At 36.5% G+C, this 21,402-nt stretch overlaps 1 protein-coding gene across 2 annotated transcripts in view; it reads left to right on the top strand.

The window, feature by feature from the left end:
* LOC135161080 (protein kinase C, brain isozyme-like) overlaps positions 1 to 21,287 on the top strand; it is a 43,226-nt gene extending 21,939 nt beyond the window's left edge. The window contains exons 2-13 of one of the 2 annotated variants that reach the window (XM_064118347.1): positions 6,613 to 6,644; positions 6,816 to 6,898; positions 14,122 to 14,233; positions 15,647 to 15,775; positions 17,123 to 17,276; positions 18,034 to 18,262; positions 18,345 to 18,653; positions 19,022 to 19,113; positions 19,280 to 19,481; positions 19,691 to 19,879; positions 20,154 to 20,294; positions 20,366 to 21,287. In XM_064118347.1, coding sequence (XP_063974417.1) covers positions 6,613 to 6,644; positions 6,816 to 6,898; positions 14,122 to 14,233; positions 15,647 to 15,775; positions 17,123 to 17,276; positions 18,034 to 18,262; positions 18,345 to 18,653; positions 19,022 to 19,113; positions 19,280 to 19,481; positions 19,691 to 19,879; positions 20,154 to 20,294; positions 20,366 to 20,518 — 1,825 coding nt within the window. In that variant the 3' untranslated portion in view covers positions 20,519 to 21,287. Of the gene's footprint in view, positions 1 to 6,612; positions 6,645 to 6,815; positions 6,899 to 9,489; positions 9,602 to 14,121; positions 14,234 to 15,646; positions 15,776 to 17,122; positions 17,277 to 18,033; positions 18,263 to 18,344; positions 18,654 to 19,021; positions 19,114 to 19,279; positions 19,482 to 19,690; positions 19,880 to 20,153; positions 20,295 to 20,365 lie in introns of both variants that reach the window. The other variant, XM_064118346.1, reaches the window with a different exon arrangement.
* The last annotated feature ends 115 nt before the right edge of the window (positions 21,288 to 21,402 follow it).

Raw genomic sequence — 21,402 nt, 5'->3', positions numbered from 1 at the left:
TTATAGTCGTTCGATCGTTAATTGATTGAGTCAATTGATTATGTGAATTACAGATTTTTAATAACTGGAGCAGGTAAAAGTGTTTTGATTGTTGAGGGATTATGAATTACGTTCAGCCCAATAATATTTTATGTTGAATACAAAAATTTCTGAATTCTGAATGTTTTTGTCAATTTCTGCGCGATTGACTGAGTTATTTTTATTTTTATCAATAGAAATGAACTAAAAATATGACAAATTTTCCTGAGAATGTAGTTTCTCTGGAATAAAATTTGATCATCGTAAATTAATTAGTAGGGAATTTAGGGGCAGGAATGAGGAAATGATGACTCATGATAACATTTTTATAGTCCGTTAGGGTAATTTTTATCAAAAATTTCTCTCCGCGTAATTCTCCGTATGAAGATTAAGCCAATCTCGGTGTAATAAAGCATAAATGGGTATAAACCACGAAATGTGTGATAAGATTCACGTGGGGAGAACTTCCTCCGGTGGTTATACAGCGAGAAAAAAAATGAAAGAAGATTGGAGAGAGAAAATGCGTGTTGCACGCGTCTAAGATCTTCTAGAGACATTCAATCCCTCTCCGTGGGCGATTGCGTGAGAGCAGAAGCTTTTGCGTGATAAACCCTGATGTGGTATTGGATGTAGTACATCAAGGCCGACAGCCTAGCGGAGGGTAAAAAATATATAACTCAGAAGGGAGAAAACGAGCAACTGAGAAAAGGAGATTTTGGTCCCACACAGATGTTGGGACAAAATAAAACCGTCAGAGAAATAGGAATCGGAGAATTCATTCTCTAGGGGAATTAGTAGAATGAGGTGACCCTAGAAATTTTGGGGACATTACGTGTCTGATCGACAACCGATTTCACCCGGCGATACTCAATCGATTATCGATTGTGATTTGCTCAGCTCAGTTCTCTTGGGATTTCAGATTATCACTGGAATCGAAAATGCATCGACTTCGTGCCAAGTCGATAGCTAGTGGAAGATCGAAAGACAATTGACTCAAGGATGAGTCGATAGACAATCGATTAGTCGTTCAGTCGTTTCATATTCTTTAGATGATTGCGAATGATTATGATTTATTTTTCGGACATGCGAGGGATTGGGGAACGAGCAATTCAGGAATTTTCGAAAAATTACGAGAAAAGTTTTAAGAATTATGAGGCAATTTAGCAATTTTTTGAGGGATAAATCCGAGAATTTACTCGACATGCAATATTTCCGCTCCTCCATTTTGATAAAAATCACTGGAAAACTATTTACCATTGCGAATTAGTGGTTCCGTATGTTTTACAAACCATTTCGCCTTCTGGCTCGCGACAGAATCCATTTTACCGTTCACTATTGATGATTTGTTGGGAAAATCACGTGCGTGTGAGTGGAAAACTGTTCACCAGTTTCATTGATTTTCGGAGTACAAAATTGCAGGGAATTATGCCAGCGATTTGCACTGTATTCAACCTTTTACTTTTTCATCAGAAAATACAGGAGAGAATGGCCGAATGCAATGGCAAATGCCCGGTAGATTGACAGCTTTTGATGTGCCCTGAAATCCCATTTATCGGACAATATTATTGCGACGGGATGTTTTATAATTGAAATGCTACTGATGATTACGCGAATGTGTGGGGGTGTGTGTGAGGCTCAATGAGACTGGCTGATAATTGATAATTGTGTTGAATGGAATTTTCGATGAGTGGGAATATTGAATATCATTGTTTCATGTGATAATGGATTTCGAAAATTGTGTGTTCAATGGATTCTATTGTTTTTGAACAGAGGAAAAACGAGAAAATGAGAAAAACAATTGGGGAATGGCAATGGGATTTTATTTTTCGAATTTTTATCGGCCCAGGATTTAGCGGAAAAATGGAAATTCCAGGGAATCTTTAAATGAATATTTTAATTTAAAAATACCTCAACAATTACTTTTTTAATAATTTTTATTGTTTTTAGTTTAGTGTGATGACTTCACCATTTTACTATTGAACTACAGAATTAAATCAGGATTTTTATCGTCAATGAAATAGTGCAATTTGAATGTCCCTCACAAATACTTAGAAACGCGAAGAAAAAAACGCATAAACTGTGTAGAACAGCCTCGATAGGATCAATCATGTCGAAGAGTGCATGCAAGTAGAAAAATCCTCGCACGGGCAAACGAGGTATGAAGCCATTAGTGGAAAAAGTCCCTGAGTCTCAGACCGCGTGAAAAAGGTACCGCTGAAGGCGGACAATGGCGCGAATCGAAGAAAGAAAATACTTCTTTTCATATTTATTCCGGATCGGGTTCGTTCAATCGGAAATCAGCATTACCCATTTTCGCAGTCTCTTTACTGATTATTAATTCTGAAAGGAATAAAGTAGTTCAAATGCCTTTAACGTGAGACGCGTCGCTATTCTCGGGTGTCAGCTGCACTGAGAATTTTCTTCTTTAAAAATTAAAAAATTAATTTCATCAAATAAACAGCATTTATTAATTTCAAGTAACTTTTTTAATAAACTCAGGGAATTTTTTTTCTTTCAAACAAACTATTTCATAAAATTCAATGACAATTTAGTAATTTTAAATAACTCTGTCATTTCATAACCAAAAAAAATCGGAAACAATTGTCTCAACCAAAAGTTTCGTGAAAAAATTTTGTCGCAACCGACAATTTTCTTCAACAAATTTATTCCGGTAAAATTTTTCCGAAGGAAACCTATCCCGTCACCCTGAATAACTAGTCCATGTCTTTGGAGAGCTATGAGAGGGACTTAGCGTCCTGCAGCTGCCGTCCCCCGACGGCCGGATGACCTCGACACCCTTGAAGGCCGTCATACAGAGGGTGGGGAGGGCGGTAGGTCGAGTGAGGGAGATGGTGAAAGGCATGCGAGATGACATGCAAAGGAATAAAGGGAATGGTGGCCGACAGTCGCTTTTACAACCCCTTTCCCGCCTCCGGTCCTTTTGTAATTCAACTTTTTTCGTGTTTGACCCGACGACTTCACTCGTCCGTGTGTGCACGGGCGAGAGACGTTTCACCTACTTCCATTTTTTAATTCTTCGTTTTGAGTGGAAAAGCGTTACAGCTCATGATAATGTTTAATTGAATTTTAATTGGACTTCCAACAGAGAATAAAAATTTATTTTATTCGGGAATTGATAGTCGTGACAGGAAAATTATTAGGGCAACAGCATTAATTCATTATTAGTAATAATTACCTACCCAGTGAGACCTAGGCAACTTGGTGTGCCCATCGAGGGCCAACTACCCGTTACTTCCTATACCCACTTCCGTCATCGAATCGCGGCGCAGCTCCTCGCAACCGGTCCCTTTCGGATGGGGACCATGGATCAGTTGGGAGGGCCGACAGATCTGAATTCAATAATGGTAACGAGTTGGCTGTCCATCGACGGAGACAAAAGTTTGGGAAAAATTCTTGTACCGGGCACTAGAATTCAGATAATCGATTGTGTCATGGTCATAATCGATCATTTAACAATACATAATCGATTTGTGAAGAAGTTAAGACAAAATTGGCATCAACACTACGGCCGCAGTGGTGCTAATAATAATTAAATAACAATAAAAATTTAATAATAATAATAATATTTTTTCTTTGGTGTTATATCCTAGGTTTTACCCCTCCTCCTTTTACTTCTCTCCTAAACTATAGATTATAAACTAGAAATAACTTTTCATAATTAATTAGTTAATTATTTTCAATCAATTCTCCTTGTCGAGCTTGACAAAAGATTGATTATGATATGATGAACATAAAACATTTTAAAGACCGGAAACATAAACTTTTTGAGAAAACACGATTTTTATTGCTATGATGACTCCACTTGGAGATCTCCAACTAAAGATGAGAGGGCTTTTGTTTTTTATTGATATTAAAAGTGACTCGTGACCCTACGACTGGTGGCGTAACGGTTGGACATGTGACCCCGCCCGGAGATCGGGGTCGTTGGATTTTTCTCAGTGGGTGGGCCATTTCCCGGGGTTCTGCCGGTAGATGATGGGCCACTACCTCTTCACCCATACCACACATACAGGTAAATGTATCCTGGTTGTGTAGGTGGAAAATACAGTGAGAGTGAGACGTTTTCTCCAGGTTTCCTACACGTTAAGTTCCGGAAGTAGCGATAAAGGGGAGAGGCAGTATCTCCATGGACGAACAGAAGCCCGGAAATCAAAGTGATTAACCGGGTAATGGAAATTGTTATTCCATCGGGGAAATCTATTATTTAGTGCTCATTTCGATTACGTAACTTCTTTAGGATTTCTACGCTTAGATTTTTTTTTAGGATGTTCCAGGAATATTTAGAAGCGTCAGGGAAAGATCTTCGAGGGATTGCACTTGTGATCTTAATTTTGCGTCGATTGAATAAATTAATTTAATGATTCCATCAGTCCTTGATAAAGGTTTTATTATAAATAAATTAAATTACTGGAATCGAAGAAAAAATTCTATGATCTTTAATTGCACAACAGAGGGATTAAATCCAAATAAACTAATTGTTATTTAATTTTTGTATTCCTTAACGCGTCTCCCTTTATCATAAAACATTCTCGATAAAGTGCGAATTTCTCAGCTCACATTGCGAGAAAAATATAATTTAGCAAATCATATTTGTTTTAGACAAATAAATGCCTGAAATTTCGATTGGAAAATTCACATTGAATTCTTGTCAGGAGGTTATTTAATTGGAAAAATTATATTTTTCTCTCAATGCAAGGAATCATTTTGCTCTGACAGGCGATGAATAACCGATGATTTTCGAAATATTACCCTCCATTTCTTCCCAAAAATTCAAGAGTCCTCATGATTCATGTTCCTTTCTCCACCTGTGAAAAGATAAACGTCTGAACAATTAATCATGAAGAGGCGAGAACAAGATGGAAAAGGCTCCTCTGTACCGGAACGATTAATTACGCGCAGATCCCTGAGCCTTAATTAGGGAAGGTCTTGTATACCTTAAACCCCGTGAAAACTTTTTCCACTACACGGAAAGAAATTTTTGGTAGTTTATAAAATGCTACGATAGTAAAAGTTGCTATAGAACATCGCACTACAAGACCATACGTCATTTAGTTGCAAAATTTCATATGCAACATTGTAAAATTCGAAAGTACTATAATTTAAATTTGAGAAAACGCGATTGTTTTTTTTTTAAGATTCAACATTACACTTTTCATTTTAGTTTGGAATGTAAACACAGACCGATGCGAGTTTAAGATTAATTTATTTTTGAGCAGAACGATTTTTTTAAAACAGTTATGCAAAATTAAAGAAATATTATTTTATGCAAGGAGAAGAATTTAATTTTGCTATGGTAATAAGTAGAAAAACAAATCGACTATTTCAAAACTTTATTAATGTTCTGGTACTTATTTCGGTTGTTCATAGAAAAGTTAAAGATTTTATGGAAGATCCAAAAATAAAATTTACTGTAGTAAAGAGAAGTCGAAAAAAAATCATACAATAAAATGGAGAGGAGACAATTTTAGGGCGTCTTTAAATCCAAATATGGTCCGCCATTGCAATGCTACCACAGCAGTTTTTTTTTTAATTTCCTACCCTCCAGCTTGTTAGACTTTCCGGAGCATTCATGAAATGTCTTGAATTTATGGCTCGATCTATCGATATTCCAGCGACGTCAGAGGGTTGCGAAGACGAAGGATTATGGGGGATTATATTATTGGCGAATTGGTCTGTCGGAAAGGGGATGACCAGAGGATTCTGGAGATGACCCCAATTACATCGGCTTATGAAAAATTGATGGTACTTTCGTTACCCTAAAGATTGATGAATTATTTTGTTCTTTCCTCTCTACGACGAAAGAATGAAGATGTATTTACTTCATCCATGAATAATTCCCTTTCCGTCACGTAAACTTCAACCCCTAGTCTCAGAAAAATTAGTCATCCGTGCAATGACTCACGCCAGGGGAGGATTTTCCCGACCTGACCCGTACAATGAATTTCAAAAATGGAATTATCAATTCGTAAATATCATCGCGTAGTTTCTGCGGGTTCGGTGTTGGAATGCGTGGGAATTTGGGGCTAAAAGTGAAGCTCTTAATCTCATTATTATCATTATTGCAATAAAAGCTAAAAACTCGCGGTGATTCCATAGAAATTATTGAGCTTTCGGGAATTTTTCTGTTCGGAACCGGAAGAATTCCTGATTTTTCCCTTAAGTTTAACTCGTTTCAGAAAAATTACGCATAAAGTTTAGCCCCAAAATTATGTGGGACAATTGGCTAAAGGATCTTCAGTCAAAAAATTCGTCAACCTGCCCTTTAATTATTTTGAATACTAATTATTCTCTCATTTCAACAAAACTAAATTAGAAATTAATTTTTAGCGAATATTTTTCTTCGCATGATATTCTCTCAATTTTTATGTCAACATAAAAAACAAATAGCTCCCCCTCCCCTCCCCGCAACTAGTTCCAAAATGAATAATAAACCCTTCCCCTGAAAATCATGATTACCCATAAATATTAATCATATTGTTAAGAATATTCCGCATAAACATCAATTGCATTCCATCTAAATGCTAATGAATTAGGGAATAAATTACAATGTTTGTTTACATTTTCTGGTTGCAGGGGTTTTGGAAAGCAGGGATATCAGTGCCAAGGTAAGTTGACAGCCCCCAACCCTTGAAAAGACCACATACCAGACTATCCAGGGACTCAAACGTTCAGTGATGACGAAATGATAATGATAATGATCGTGAGGCTGTCAGTCGGTGGCGCACGTGTTGGGTCATATGATCCTGTGGGTTGACTTGATGATCTTCGTGTTTCAGTCTGTAGTTTCGTCGTTCACAAGCGATGCCACGAGTACGTCACCTTCACGTGTCCCGGGGCAGACAAGGGCGCCGATTCAGACGTGAGTTATAATGTTACAAATTGCCTCCCTGATCTTCTAATACTCCCCCTCCTCCCGGCTTTCCATTATGTAACATGTTATCTTTCATCCGCAATCATCAGGTTTTACCGCTCGTTTCTACGTCTTGTTGCGGAGGAATTGAGGGGGAGTTTAATGAGGGTTAAATGAGAGGGGATGGGCACAGTGGAACTGGGTGACGCCATATGTTCCGGGGTTTTTCATTTCGAAGACAAAATCGGTAACAAATTTGGTCATTTTTTGATGGGTCAGGGAGGTTTTGGTCAATGATTCTGTGAATGTGAGGGGTAGAAAGAAATTATAATTGGGAAATATCGTGGGTCAACCTGGTGATGATTGGTGGATCAATTTGATGGAGATTTGACCCACATCACTCGTTCTGAAGAATTTGTTTATAGAATAGATTCAAAGTACTTGAACAACAGATTTTCACCTCAAACATATGATTAATTCAACATAACTTGGACAACAGTCTTGTAAATTAGAACATAATCACGTATTGAAGGTGAAACAATTGTTTGACCTCTTATGGGTGAAATGATGCGGGTCAAAAATCACAAGAAATTCTCTGAATCAAAATCGTGGTAATCAAATCGATTTCCCCTGGAAATGGCGTCTCTATTCGCTGAGAATCCCTCCTGACTCAATTCAATCCTCAAACCCTCGAAAAAATAATTTGTCCTCCGTATAAAATAGAAGAAGTGAGCATAAACGTTGAAAACTGATGAATGGGGGTGTAAAAAAGGACATCCCTACACCCATGTACTCCTGCCCGCTAAAAAAAAAGAGAAGGATAAAAAGAAATATCGCCCGAATCCTCGTAAACCCTCGCATCGTACGCCCGGGGTTCGAGTGAATAAAATGTCCTTCATTAGGTCGTTTTTTCTCACCCCGTGTTGAGAGTTTTCACAAAGTGACGTCTCAGATACGAGGAAGATACGAGGGTTGTTGGGGTACCGGTGCGAGGGTTATTTCAGGGGATGAGGGGACGATATGCTATGACGCTGGAACACTCCCCCAGGTATTTTCAAAAAAAAAAAAAATTCACCCTCCTGTTTACACATTACTTATCATGCTGGGGAATTTTTGAGGGAGGCTCGGCGTAGGAGGTTACGAAAAATCGAGTGGCTATACAGGAAATTGTTTGGGGGAGGGGAAATTGAGATGTTATCAACAGTCCAATTGATAGCAAACAATGAGAATTAACGGCATCTTCGTGAAAAATAGATTAATGGAGGGTTGATTACATTCACGGGGGGGGGGAGGAGAATTGTGGTTAATGTTAATGACCATGTGCTTACCTGTCTGAAGGGATGACTTCAGTAAGGGAAGATAATTAGGGGATCAATTCTATGAATCAGATGGGATAATTTAGATGGAAAGAAAAATATTGGGAAAAGTATATGTGAAGTTCTGCAAACATTATGTATAACGTATAATATATATAATGTAATAATTTAATGATAATGTAAGAAATTTTTCTGGTTAACTTTCCTTTTTTATCGTGACCTCAGGCAAAAATTAGTGGAATAATTCTTCTGTCTGTAATTACTGAAACTTTTAATGACAGACAGAATTATTTACAACGAGCTGTTGAATTGGTAGTGAAACTTACGCCATCACTATTAAGAACCACCTTGTTCTGAGCCTCGCCTCTAAGATTCTCCATCAATTGTGAAAAAAAACCGAAAATTTAAATGGAAGAAATGCATTTTTTTCTGTTTGAATTTGACGGAAATCTACCAAAACTAATGTTTTTTTTTACGGATCTTTTAGTGGTTGTAATTCACGAAGGGCTACTCACTCCAGAAATCTCAATAAAATAGTTCAATTTATTTTAACGTAGGATATTTGATAGGACTGTTAAGGTATTTATGGCGCGGCCAGGAATTATTTTAAAAAGTCCTGAAATTCATAACTATTTGTCGATCCCTTTTTCAAAGTTTTTCGAAACGAAATGTAAAATCTGCCATAGTTTGTGAGAATCGTAACAATAAAAATAATTTTCAAAGTTCAAGCTAATACATACGGCTAAATGAGTCAGTGGTAATTCCACCATTTTCCCTACTCTGCCGACGGTCGATATGCAGAGATGGCAATCAGCCTCATGCATAATTAACCACTTTAGAAATTACAGTAATTGTTACGATCCTTCCAGGTTGCGAGATTTAATACCTCAAAGTGTTCCAACCGATTTTCTAAATTTATAAATAATTCATCAAAGAAATTATTGTTGAACTGCAGCATTTGTTCGTTCACTTTAAATAATGAACAATCACCAGTTAAAATTCAGCAATTTATTGTAACTGATATAATTGAATAATGAACCGTCAAATTTTCATGACGAAATGATCGACAAAATGATTAAAATTCATTAATTAATTGAAATGAGAGGAAAATCGTTAATACTCATGAATTAATTGAAATCGATGATAATGACTTTCGTTTTAAATGACGTTGTCCCGGCCCTCCTGGAGTGGGTAGCCCTCAATAATCAATAATGAGTCCTCCATCGTCAATTTCCTTTCTCCCCGAAAAACGCGCGTGCACGATATAATGGTGACCTAACGCAGGACACCCGGACGAAGCATCATTTCAAGCAACACACCTACAACAGCCCCACCTTCTGTGACCACTGCGGTAGCCTCCTCTATGGTGTCATCCACCAGGGCATGAAGTGCCAAGGTACTCGGTTCAAGCGAAAAAATCAATTTTACAAAATTATGGAAATTGTTATTTGGGAGTAATTATGGTTGTCAACTATGTGCCTCGTTGGGGGGTCAGTCAGAAGTATTTTCAAAATCGCTCTTTGGATGTCTTCGAATTAAATAAAAATGTCAAAATACACAGGGAGGGAAAAATATAATTTTGCGAATCATATTTGTTGTGGACAAGCAAATTTCCAAAATTTTCAGTAGATAAAATGCGGGTTAAATTCTTGTCAGAAGAATATTTAATTGGCAAAATAGGCTTTTACTCTCAGTGTAAATGGAAGGACTCATCTCTCTAATTTCCATAATTACCCGATACTAATTAATAATAATTAGTAATTATTTTGAGTTTTAGAACTTTATTAGAGTCATCTGTGTAAATGTCAGTAACAAAAATATGTCGTTAGAAAATTGTTGAATGCCATCTCGCATTTGGAAAAATAGTTTTCTGCTGAAGATATTTTAGAAATTTGTAGAAAAATCAGCGAAAAGCCCTTGAAGGATCTTCGTGGGGACCCTAAAAGCTTTGGTGATAAATTTGTCAATAATTGTATACATCGAATTGAAAATATTGAAGTTCTGTCGCACCTAAGAGAGTCCATTTATTTATTATATATACAGATGATAAAAAAAATTGAATTAATTTCATTTGCAGAAAGGAAATGCTCTACGATCAGTAATCAATCAATAATCTATATAAAGAGAACTTTTCGATAAGAATGATGAATTACGAATTAAAATTTCTCGTTATCTCCTTTTGATTCTAAAACTCAGTCAAAATTTAATATAAAATAGATAATTTTTAATTAACGAATGAAAATTCATTCCAATTTTAATATCGGGAGAAGATTTAAATACTTTTCACTGAAGGGCTTTTATTTTAATTCCCGACTATTTTCAATCCATTCCCACCTCGGAAGTAGACGTCCAAAAACTACTTTGAATTGGCAAAGCAAAGTTTATTTGAAAATCATCCAAAGAGCGGCAGTAAATGCGAAAATACCACTAATTGACACCCTCGTGTCTCTCCAAATTCACTGTCTTCCGATGTTTGTTTACTCTAAATAACCAATAATCTTGTTTATTGTACATAATCTTCGTGTGATTGTGTTGCTTTCACGTCGAATGAGGATCATTCGATTTCGTTCACTTCTAATCCCCATCGTTGTGGCACAGTTATGTTTTCGTGTTGATTGGGCAAGTCAATTTGCATCGTTTCATTATTATTATTTTGAGTGATTCTGAATTGCGAATTGCGACAAACAAAAGGTCGGTACGGGACAACTGACCGTTTCTTTTTCATTATTTTTTTAATTCAACCTATGGTTTACATATCTAAATGTAAATATGTATATAAAATACTTGAGATATTTTTCGTGAATGGACTTTCAGCTGCACAAAGACGATTTTTCTGGATCAAGCCCTCCCGAACAAGACTAACAAATAGATAAATCCATTCACGAAAAATTTCCGACAATTAATATTGTTGAATTTTCCTGCCAATTTTATCTAAAAAAAATAAATAAAACCACTATGTACATAATAATCACTATCGATTACATCTTCAGTTCATTTCGTTTGATGTGAAACGCGTAAATGTGTGTGTGAATGTTCTGCATCACAAGAAAATATTTATTTACATCTGAAAATCTATTTATTCCGCTGAATCTTTTGCACCAGCGTCTTACGTCTATTGCATCAACTTCTTCTGCTATTCGCATTCATATGTTCACCACGAAAACTGATGAATGGACATGCTTTTTACGGGGTAATGATTAACGATCGTTTTCTGTTCCCCTATCTCTTCGTATTCCCTGCATCTTATGTATAATATTTGTTTATTGAGGAAAGGAACGTCCAGGAATTCAGTTTCCCCTCGTGTTGTGTCGACGTGAACCATTCATTCCGAATATTGTTAGAACGATTATTCCATGTGTGGATATTTGGGCTCTTGTTATGAATTTTTTCGTCGTCATAAAGATTCTTTACTGCTATATTACCTTTTAAATTCGTTACATTATGTAATATATACTTGGGAAGGGTGTGCGCGGATATAAGGGGCCAGTTACGTAGTATAATCTTAATTAATTTACTAATCAACGAATTCGTTAAAGTTTATCACTTTTACCCCTCAAGGGGTGACACAATGGGCTAAAATATTGTAGATAACTTTCAGAAAATAGTCACGATTCAAGTGAATGATCCGGACCTGATATGACTCACTCAAAAGAGTGTAAAGCGATAGGGCGACTTGATTCAAGTCGAGTGTGACTTGACTCAAGTAGAGTTTGCGGTTTGATCGAAGTCTCAATCTAGTTGATCCAAAACCGATCATTTTCGTCGCTCAAGACTGTTCCTCGGTTCGACTCAAGTCAAACTTGGTACGACTCAGTTTTTGTTCACTTGATTCAAATCATTTTCGGACTTGACTCTAGAGCTTGCGATGAGTTTACTTTATCATCTGTCAGCGCGATTCGAAGGAGGTCAGTTATCGATGTGAATTCGGTAGAAAACAACTTGATTCAAGATATATTGCGACTTGATTGAAGACGACACAAAAGGAGCTTTCGACATGAGTTAATCGAGCCCTCAATTATGACCTTCTTTCGCAAAACGATCCAATTTCTGAGTCTCCCCAAGTGTGAAATGCGAATCAATAGAGCCGAACTATGATTGGATAGTTTACCCTAGTTTCTCTGTCAACTCTCGCGTCTTTTATTTTCTATTCTGAAAATTGTGCTTGACAGAACACCCAGAATGCGCTGTGTCGTTCGTCTAAAGCAAAGGTCACATCACTTCTCATCCCTTTGTCGTTTTCATCTCCTTGGGGTCCATACCGCCCGTATTTTCCGTCTGTCCGGAAACAAAAAGGCAGCGGATGCACCCGAAGGGTCGTTCATCCGTCTTTTTTCTCATTCGAGTAATGAAAAAAAGAGGGAATTGAGTTCCTTTGATTCTCGTTACGCTCACTGGGATCTGTCGACGGGTGCGGACATGATGAACACACACACACAGACACACACATGACTATTCTGTCGTCGTACGCTTTCGTTGCTGCAATTAATGACTCAATTACGAGGATATGTTCGTTTGTACTTTGTCACAGGAACAATTTGTGTTGATTATCTCATTTATTTTATTTTTTTGTTCACGAGTGCAAGTGTGTACATGTTATTTTTAGCAAATGGAGACTGTCAATATTTCATTTACATAATTTTTTTATGGAAGATTCAGGGAGAGATAAATATTACAGAATGGACCGATATCATTTGCTAATTTTGGGAAATTTTTATAATAAGTAAGGGTTTTCATAAATTAATTATGAGTTAACGATCAGCTTTGAGTCATTCAACTTGATTGACTTGAATTGGAACCGCTTTGGCGACCTCGCACTCGAAAATACACGTTAACCATGTTATTCGATATGTTCGATATCATGTAATGGTTCGAAATTCTATTTTCAGTATCAGATTAATAAAAAAATTAGCAGCCAAATGTCGATTACTTCAAATAAAAAAATCACAATGAAATTAATTACTTGGCAGTCTTCTCTCCTTCTTTTAATTATTTCAGTTGTCTTTTTTTTAGTTTCTTCTAACACAGTCACTCAGAACGATGCGATCTCCCCTGAACTATATTAAATATTACCTTAGGATTGACAGGAAAACCATGCAGCGCGGCTTTATAAAAAACTGCAACGCGTACTCACCATGAAATCCTTGACTTCCCACTCCTCCTGTTTTCCCTGTAAGGAACACCTGATTTGTTTGCAATTCCTTTGAAGGAATGCAAGAGGACTCGAATGGAAATTGCCTCAGGCCGGCCTGAAGTCGGATGAGCAGTTGATCTGGCAGTAGTCAAGTTTGCTTGATCAGGTGATTCCTGATGAAGAACTGATCAAGTTTTGATTCAGTTACTGGATCGTCCGTTAATATAAAAAACTTTTGAATAAAAAAATGGTAGAACGAAATGTCTTGAAAGAAAACTCAGGAAACCTGATCAAGTTTACATTCGCAAAACTTGATTTGGAGTGAAATACTGGACCTGGAACTTGATCTGGAACTGTGGACTGGACCTACTCCCTAAGGACTTGATCCAATCCTGAACCCTAAACTTGATCCAAGTCAAATCCACACAATTGATCCACTCCAAACCCACAGACTTGATCTAGTCCGGAACCATAGGCTGTGCCTAGTCCTGAACCATCAACTTGATTTAATCCAGACCCATCGACCTGATCCAGCCCCCAACTACAGACCTGATTCAGTACTTAATCAAAGACATGATCCTATTTCGAGTTGTTAGATTTGAATTTCGTTCCATCACTGATCAGCATTTGACTCAGTTACCACATCAGGTTCTGATCGACAATCAGGTCCGGCCTGATCAGGTATCAATATGGACCTGATCGATATTTCCACTCGGGTAATATCCAAACTGGAAAAAAAATGCAATGGGTCTCCTCCGGGTCGCCCATTGGCTTTGTGTTCCCAGGCCGCGAGTGCACCACACAAGTGGGAAACATTCACGTACCTGACGCCAACATTCTGCGACCATTGCGGCTCGATGCTACACGGTATCGCGCATCAGGGACTCAAGTGTACAGGTACAAAATGAAGTGCAAAACAAAAAATCTAGCGGCTAGAGGATCACACGTACATAACTCGACAAACAAAAAAAAAATATATATATGTCATCCCAGGGTGCTTTGAATTTTTTCATCGATTCAGAGAGCCGCATCATGCGTTCGTTATTTCCATTTGATATTGTTCTCCCCCGCGGGAATAATATTCTCCATTTTTATGGGAGTGCACAAACATCCATTCCATCAGAGCACGTTTGTCACACACGTCTGGGGGATGAATATTCGGAATGACGGGAGAGAGAAAAAAAATACATTTGAAAAATGAATTCTATACTTGTTTTGTTTTCATAAAAAAATATTTTATCTGGTTTTTATGTCGTTTTGGTTATCTAAATTGTAGGGAGGTCTCGAGAATGTTTTGATTGTACTCCCCATGTCTAGAGAAATGACGTATTTGAATGAAATAAATTTATTTCGATAGAATAAATCTCATATCTTGGAAATTTCTTGCTGTCAGTACAAACTCATTAATCAATCAACAAAATTCATTTTATTTTGTGAAATAAGGCAATAAAACTATTTTTTTTTTGCTAAAACATGATTCAATAATAATAGTAATAATAATAAGAATAGGAATAATAATAATATGTGGTGGGTAAATAATTTTTTAATGCATTAAAAAATTTTCTGTCCAATTCTGTTATTTGATTCAAATAAATCATTTCTCCGGGCCAACTTGACTCTTGTGTTGTCTATTGTTGTGAAATAATTAAATATAAGAAGTCCCAATGTTGTCCCTATTTTTTGTAAATCTCTACTTGATTTTTAATCGAATAATTAAAGATGTATCTATCAGATTAGACTTTGATTTTTCCATTTTTGTATAAATAAATATTCAACGTTTTTATTGTATTGTCCAAGTAGTTACACCCTCGTAATCTCTGACCCCTGATTCGAATGCAAAATCTCATAATTAGTTATTCGAAAAAATGTGACAGTTTCCAGAATTTTTCCCCCTGACGAATGTTTTTATTACGCTTTCACGTCACTTTTTCCAGGCTAAAAATTATAAATAATTTTGGTCGCACTCGCCTCAATATATCACGCATAATGTCACCGCAAAGCATGAGTATATCACTTTATCATATATTTTAATATTTATTAACACGTTGCGTCGATAAAACAGATGTAAACAAACTATATTTTTTATCACTGAGTCGTTTTAATTTATTTAAATTTTGGGTATTATCTGCCATTGATATCTGATACTCCATTTATTGTAGATACAAATAATCAATTTCCTTGGATTTTAAATTTTTTAGTTATGTTGAGGAAGCGAGTTGTGACAGTAGATGTAGAGAAGCCAAAGTGGCTTGATTTTCCCCCAATTTTTACTCGCAATTTTTTAAATGAATTTCGTCTGATGGCACTTAGCATGCGACATGAACGTTCACAAGAGGTGCGAGGAGAGTGTACCCAATCTCTGTGGATGCGATCACACTGAACGACGAGGTCGTATAAATCTCAACATCTCCTGCACGGGAACCAAACTCAACGTGGAAGGTAATTTATTATAAAATTGAGAGATAAATTCTCAGAGAGAATTTTCAAGTTTTTTCGCTCCCAGATCATTAGTATTGATTTGAGGGTATGAATTATTGGATTGAAGAGGGGGGGGGGAGGAAAGGTGGTCTCACATGAAGAATTCTTATGAACGCAATTAGGGAATGTAAACTTCACGATCAAGTAACGTCATAATTTCAAAATGTGATCAATTTTCCCCCGATTTAATTGATGATTTTGATGGCTCCATTAAATCCCTGATTTCGTTGTTTTTAATTATGATTTTAAGAAACTTTATAACTTATGATAATCTCATTGACTTGTTTCAACTGAATTCAATGATTTGAAAATCATAAAAATCACTGAAGACTCCACCGAAACCAAACCAAAATAAAATGAAATTAAGAGGAAGAAAAACCAAAATTAAATGCGGAGAATAACTGAAACGAAATAATTATTTATCAGGATAATTTCACGTGGTCATAGACCAATTGATCATTTCCCTTCAGAAAAATCAGTTGTCATCACCTTTGGGACACGTAAAACCAATAAACATTTAAGGAGTACAAAACGAGTGCGGTCGTCCTGGTCAAAAACGAAATTTCCTTTGTATGACCCAATTACCGATTTAATTCTGTCAAAAAGACTGATCATTTATTTAAACTATTTTTGTGTCTATTTGTATTATTATTTCGTTCGATTTTGCGCTCAAAAACTTTATCTGATCGATCTTATGAACACTAGAGGGCATTTTATTCAGAAAATATTGCCAGGATCCTCTTCCTGAAGGTTCTGCTAATTTACTGAGGCACCAGTTGATGAGACTAAAATTTTTGTCTCCGATTTAGCTCACACGACCCGACCTTTTCCCAGCCCTTTACGACTCCAAATGCCGATGCATCAAATGCAGGTGGTAATCACGAGTGGTATAGGGCTCCTCTCCAGCTGAATCACCAGCCGAATAATTTCAATCCAATTATCTGCTTTATTCCGAGGATTAGAAGCATTGTGGATGGAATTAACTCATGTCACAATGAGATTAAACTCCCGGGTAATCTCCAATGATCCCAGTTGTTTTTACTACTAAGATTGATTAATAGAAAAATATATGGCCTCTGCAGTGTGAAAAAAATTTCAAAGATTGATCCATAAATAATTTAGGAGATTCATAAAAATTGTTAGGGGTTCAAAAATTGTTGCTTTCGAAGGCCCAATTAACTGGGACCTTTAATTAAAATTTTATTTCTGCCATTTCTGTAGAAAGTCCTCACAAATTTCTAGACAAATTAATCCGGTTAATTTTCCAACTGTTCACTTAATCAGAAATTATTTTCATTAAATTTCTAGTTAAAGCGGGAAGGAATCTCATTCCAATGGATCCAAATGGACTTTCAGATCCTTACGTCAAGTTGAAATTAATTCCAGACACGGATGGGGTTAAGAAAAAAACAAAGACAATCAAATCATGTTTAAATCCAGAGTGGAACGAGACAATCACTTTGTAAGTTGCCCCAACCGTCACTTAATTAATTAAATTAATTTAATAAATGTTATCAACTGATTAATGTCCTCTTTATTTCCCCTAAAGGCAGGATAATCTTTTTATTTACTCTGCGAAAAGGGTTATTAAATATTAATAATTAATCTATACTCTCACTAGTTATTAATACTCACGATTTTTAATAAAAAATGATAAGTCAAGCAAATGGACGTTTCATTGAGTTTTATCTGGTGCTACTCAAATGAACTCAATCATTCAATTAAATAGAAGTTTTTAAAAATTAAAATAAAGTCATTATTTCTTTTTCAATGTTAAAAACAAAGGATAATTGCAGTTGACTCACCGCTGCTGCCTCCATTGTCGATTTATATTCGGTTCACTCGCTCAGATATAATACAATCCATCAATAGCAATTTAATCGTCAATAACACTTCGATTATTTCAGCTGGAAAACAAATTGTTGCATTAACTCACTACATTTATTCTCAATATCTTGTTATTTATTGTTCACTGATCGTTGAAACCTCTTTCTAACCCTCAAATTATCTTTTATTTTTGCAAAACGATTTAAACGCGAAAATAATTAGAAGATGAAATTAAGTTTATTACTGAAAATATTTGCTAACTTCATGGACAAAACTGATTGTTCATTGGCCAGTGTAATTGCCATTTATTTAGAGTTGAGGCGGGAAATTCAAATGCGCATTCGTAGCCCACATTCACTTACAGGTAAATAATGAATAAATACTTTACATAGTGATCTCAAATCAGAGGACAAGGACAGACGATTATTGATAGAAGTGTGGGACTGGGATCGAACGTCGAGAAATGATTTCATGGGCTCTCTATCATTCGGTATATCTGAATTAATGAAGGCACCTGTCACCGGTTGGTTCAAGCTTCTCACTCAGGAAGAGGGTGAATTTTACAACGTACCAGTACCAGAGGAGGGAGTTGATCTCGCCGAGCTTAAGACCAAGATGCGGGTGAGTTTTGTTTATGAAGTTAAATAGAATTTGCCTGACAAAATTAGCCGGAAATTGGAGTGAAAATTAAACAAATTTACAGAAGACTTCAGTCACAAAGAAGCCGGTTATGACGCATCAAGAGAGGGATTTACCACACAATATGGGAAAGAGTGATCTGATAAGAGCGAGTGATTTTAATTTTCTCATGGTACTTGGGAAAGGAAGCTTTGGAAAAGTATTGCTTGCGGAGAGGAAAGGCTGTGACGAGCTTTATGCTATTAAAATATTGAAAAAGGATATCATAATACAGGATGATGATGTTGAATGTACTATGGTGGAGAAGAGAGTACTGGCGTTGTCACACAAACCGCCGTTTCTGGTTCAACTCCACTCTTGCTTTCAGACTATGGTAAGACGTTGATTATTCTTATCGATGGATTTTCAATTTTTGTGTAACTTTTATTTGAGAGCAAATGCGGAAATAAATCGGAAATCGGTGGCATTGACTTCCATCTAGACAATCGGGTCATGTTGGGATTGATTCAAAATTATTTATTTTCCAGTGGGAACATAAAATGTTGTTTTCATCGAATTGGATACATCAAATAAATTTGTCTCATTTAAAGTTCCCAAAATTCATGAAATTAGCAACGAAGTTGAGTTTGAGTTTCACAAAATATTCTCCATTCCCCGTAAATCACGTAAATTTTCCGAGCTAAGCAAACAACAAACAATATACTCTACTTTCCAACTTCAACCGAATATTCTCTGTTTCAGGATCGACTGTACTTCGTAATGGAATACGTGAATGGCGGAGATCTTATGTTTCAGATACAGCAGTGCGGCAAGTTCAAAGAGCCCGTGGCAGTGTAAGTCTTGAATTGACTCAAAGAAAAAAAATTCACAACTCCCCGAAACTCAATTAAAAACTTTTTCCTCACCACTGCAATTTAAAAGAAGCACATGAAAATTGTAATCGAGATAGCTGGAACTGGTGAATTCAATCAAAGTTGTACGTTTATTTTCTACTCGCAGATTTTACGCATCAGAAATAGCAATTGGTCTGTTCTTTCTTCATTCACGTGGCATTGTCTACCGAGACTTGAAACTGGATAATGTCCTCCTGGATCAGGATGGACACATCAAAATTGCCGACTTTGGAATGTGCAAGGAGGGGATCCTGGGAGACAGAACGACTAAGACTTTCTGCGGAACTCCTGATTACATCGCTCCAGAGGTCAGCATTCACTTCCAATTAAAATATTTATATTTAAAAAAATATATGTAACGTGGCCCAAAGACCAAACTCGTCAATCAGAACAATTCTCTTCAAGTTATTCAACGTAGAAAAACCTGAAACGTCTGCTTTCGATTGGAAAATTCCCCAGGACTTTTCGATTTAGTGAAGATTTTGATTATCAGCTAATACTTCATTGGACATTGCAGATAATCCTTTATCAACCCTATGGGAAATCGGTGGACTGGTGGGCATATGGAGTGCTACTCTACGAAATGCTCGTTGGACAACCGCCTTTTGACGGAGAAGATGAGGAGGAGCTGTTCGCTGCTATCACCGATCAAAGCGTAAATTACCCAAAAAGTCTATCAAAGGAATCGAAGGAAGCTTGTAAAGGGGTAAGTTCGACAATTTTTGGTACCGTATGGACCAATTTGACAGATCTCTTCCCTTTCTATGCAGCAAAACTTCGCAGAATAGTCGAATCGAAAAAATATTTTTTATATCGATTACAATTGGTGAAACAGGAAGCTCTGGACTAACTTTTTCGGTGCATTTATGAATGACTATACAAATAGAGCAACTCACAATAAAAATATTATTGAAAAAATTGGAGAAGAGGTCACGAGTCGAGAGCTTTAAAAACTTTTTGATTTGATATTTTCTTCGCAGTTCTTAACAAAAAATCCAAACAAGAGATTGGGTTGTGGCAGTCGCGGTGAAGATGACGTACGTGGTCACGCTTTCTTCCGACGTATCGACTGGGATAAAATCGAGAATCGTGAAGTCCAACCCCCATTCAAGCCGAAAATCGTGAGTAACAGAATTCTTCTCATTCATTCCCTGTGAAATAAAATCAAACGTAACTGAATTTCGTCTTTCAGAAACATAGAAAAGACGTGAGCAATTTCGACAAGCAATTCACATCCGAGAAGACAGACCTAACTCCGACCGACAAACTATTTATGATGAATTTGGATCAGACGGAGTTCCTCGGCTTTTCATATTTAAACCCCGAATACATTCAGCATATTTAAATAATCATTAAATTTATCATTGAAGTGTCTCTTCATCTGTCAACCGACAAATATCAACTGTCACTCTCCTCTCCTCCCTTATCATTACAATTTTACGTTCATTCCGAGAGCTTAAGTCCCCTCATCATCGACTAATTACGAGTATCTCTACTTTGAAATAAGAAACAGGAACAGTGATTAGTCTTTTTCTCGGTAACGGAAGCTCTCGTCGAACGAGAGTCCTTCGATTAGTCGTCGACGTTTCAAATAAAAAAGTAAATTAATAATATTTTAAATTTAAAAATCTGTTCCATATAACTTATAACTACGTATACTGACACTTTTTAATGTATTTTCGATGATTCGCGAGAGTGAGTGCCGCGCACTCACTGGGCGATTTTATTTTTCTGGATTAATATATTTGTAATCCGGTTTCAACCTCAGAATAATATGAAATATGAATTAGGGAGTAAATAACACGGATGATAGGGGCTGAGAGCAAGAGAGAAAGATAAAAATGTAAGTGTTCGATCGGAAATCGATATTTAGGAGTATCGATAGATCGCGGGCCGATGATCGATCTTTCTCGATAGCCTTCAGGCAGATGTACCGAAGGCAATATCTCACCCGTCGGATCGATATTTACTTTTGCCAATTTATCGATTCTAAATGTCGATTTTTCCTTAATATCGAACACTCCTGGGGTAAAACAGAAGTGCGTTTGGTGGATGGATTCAATTAAACAAACAATAAGAGATGTATGAATAAACTGTCTTCGTTTTTTCGCGCATTATGCATTTACTTCGGTAGTTACTACTGTCTGCCTTCCAGAGTTATATACATTATAGATAAACATATGATTGAATGAATGAATACACACGGAGAGAAATTTCTGAGAAAAATTC

Source organism: Diachasmimorpha longicaudata, chromosome 4 (assembly GCF_034640455.1).
Source record: "Diachasmimorpha longicaudata isolate KC_UGA_2023 chromosome 4, iyDiaLong2, whole genome shotgun sequence".
Taxonomy (NCBI): domain Eukaryota; kingdom Metazoa; phylum Arthropoda; class Insecta; order Hymenoptera; family Braconidae; genus Diachasmimorpha; species Diachasmimorpha longicaudata.
Note: the sequence above shows the minus strand (reverse complement) of the source record. Positions and strands in the feature narration are given on the sequence as shown.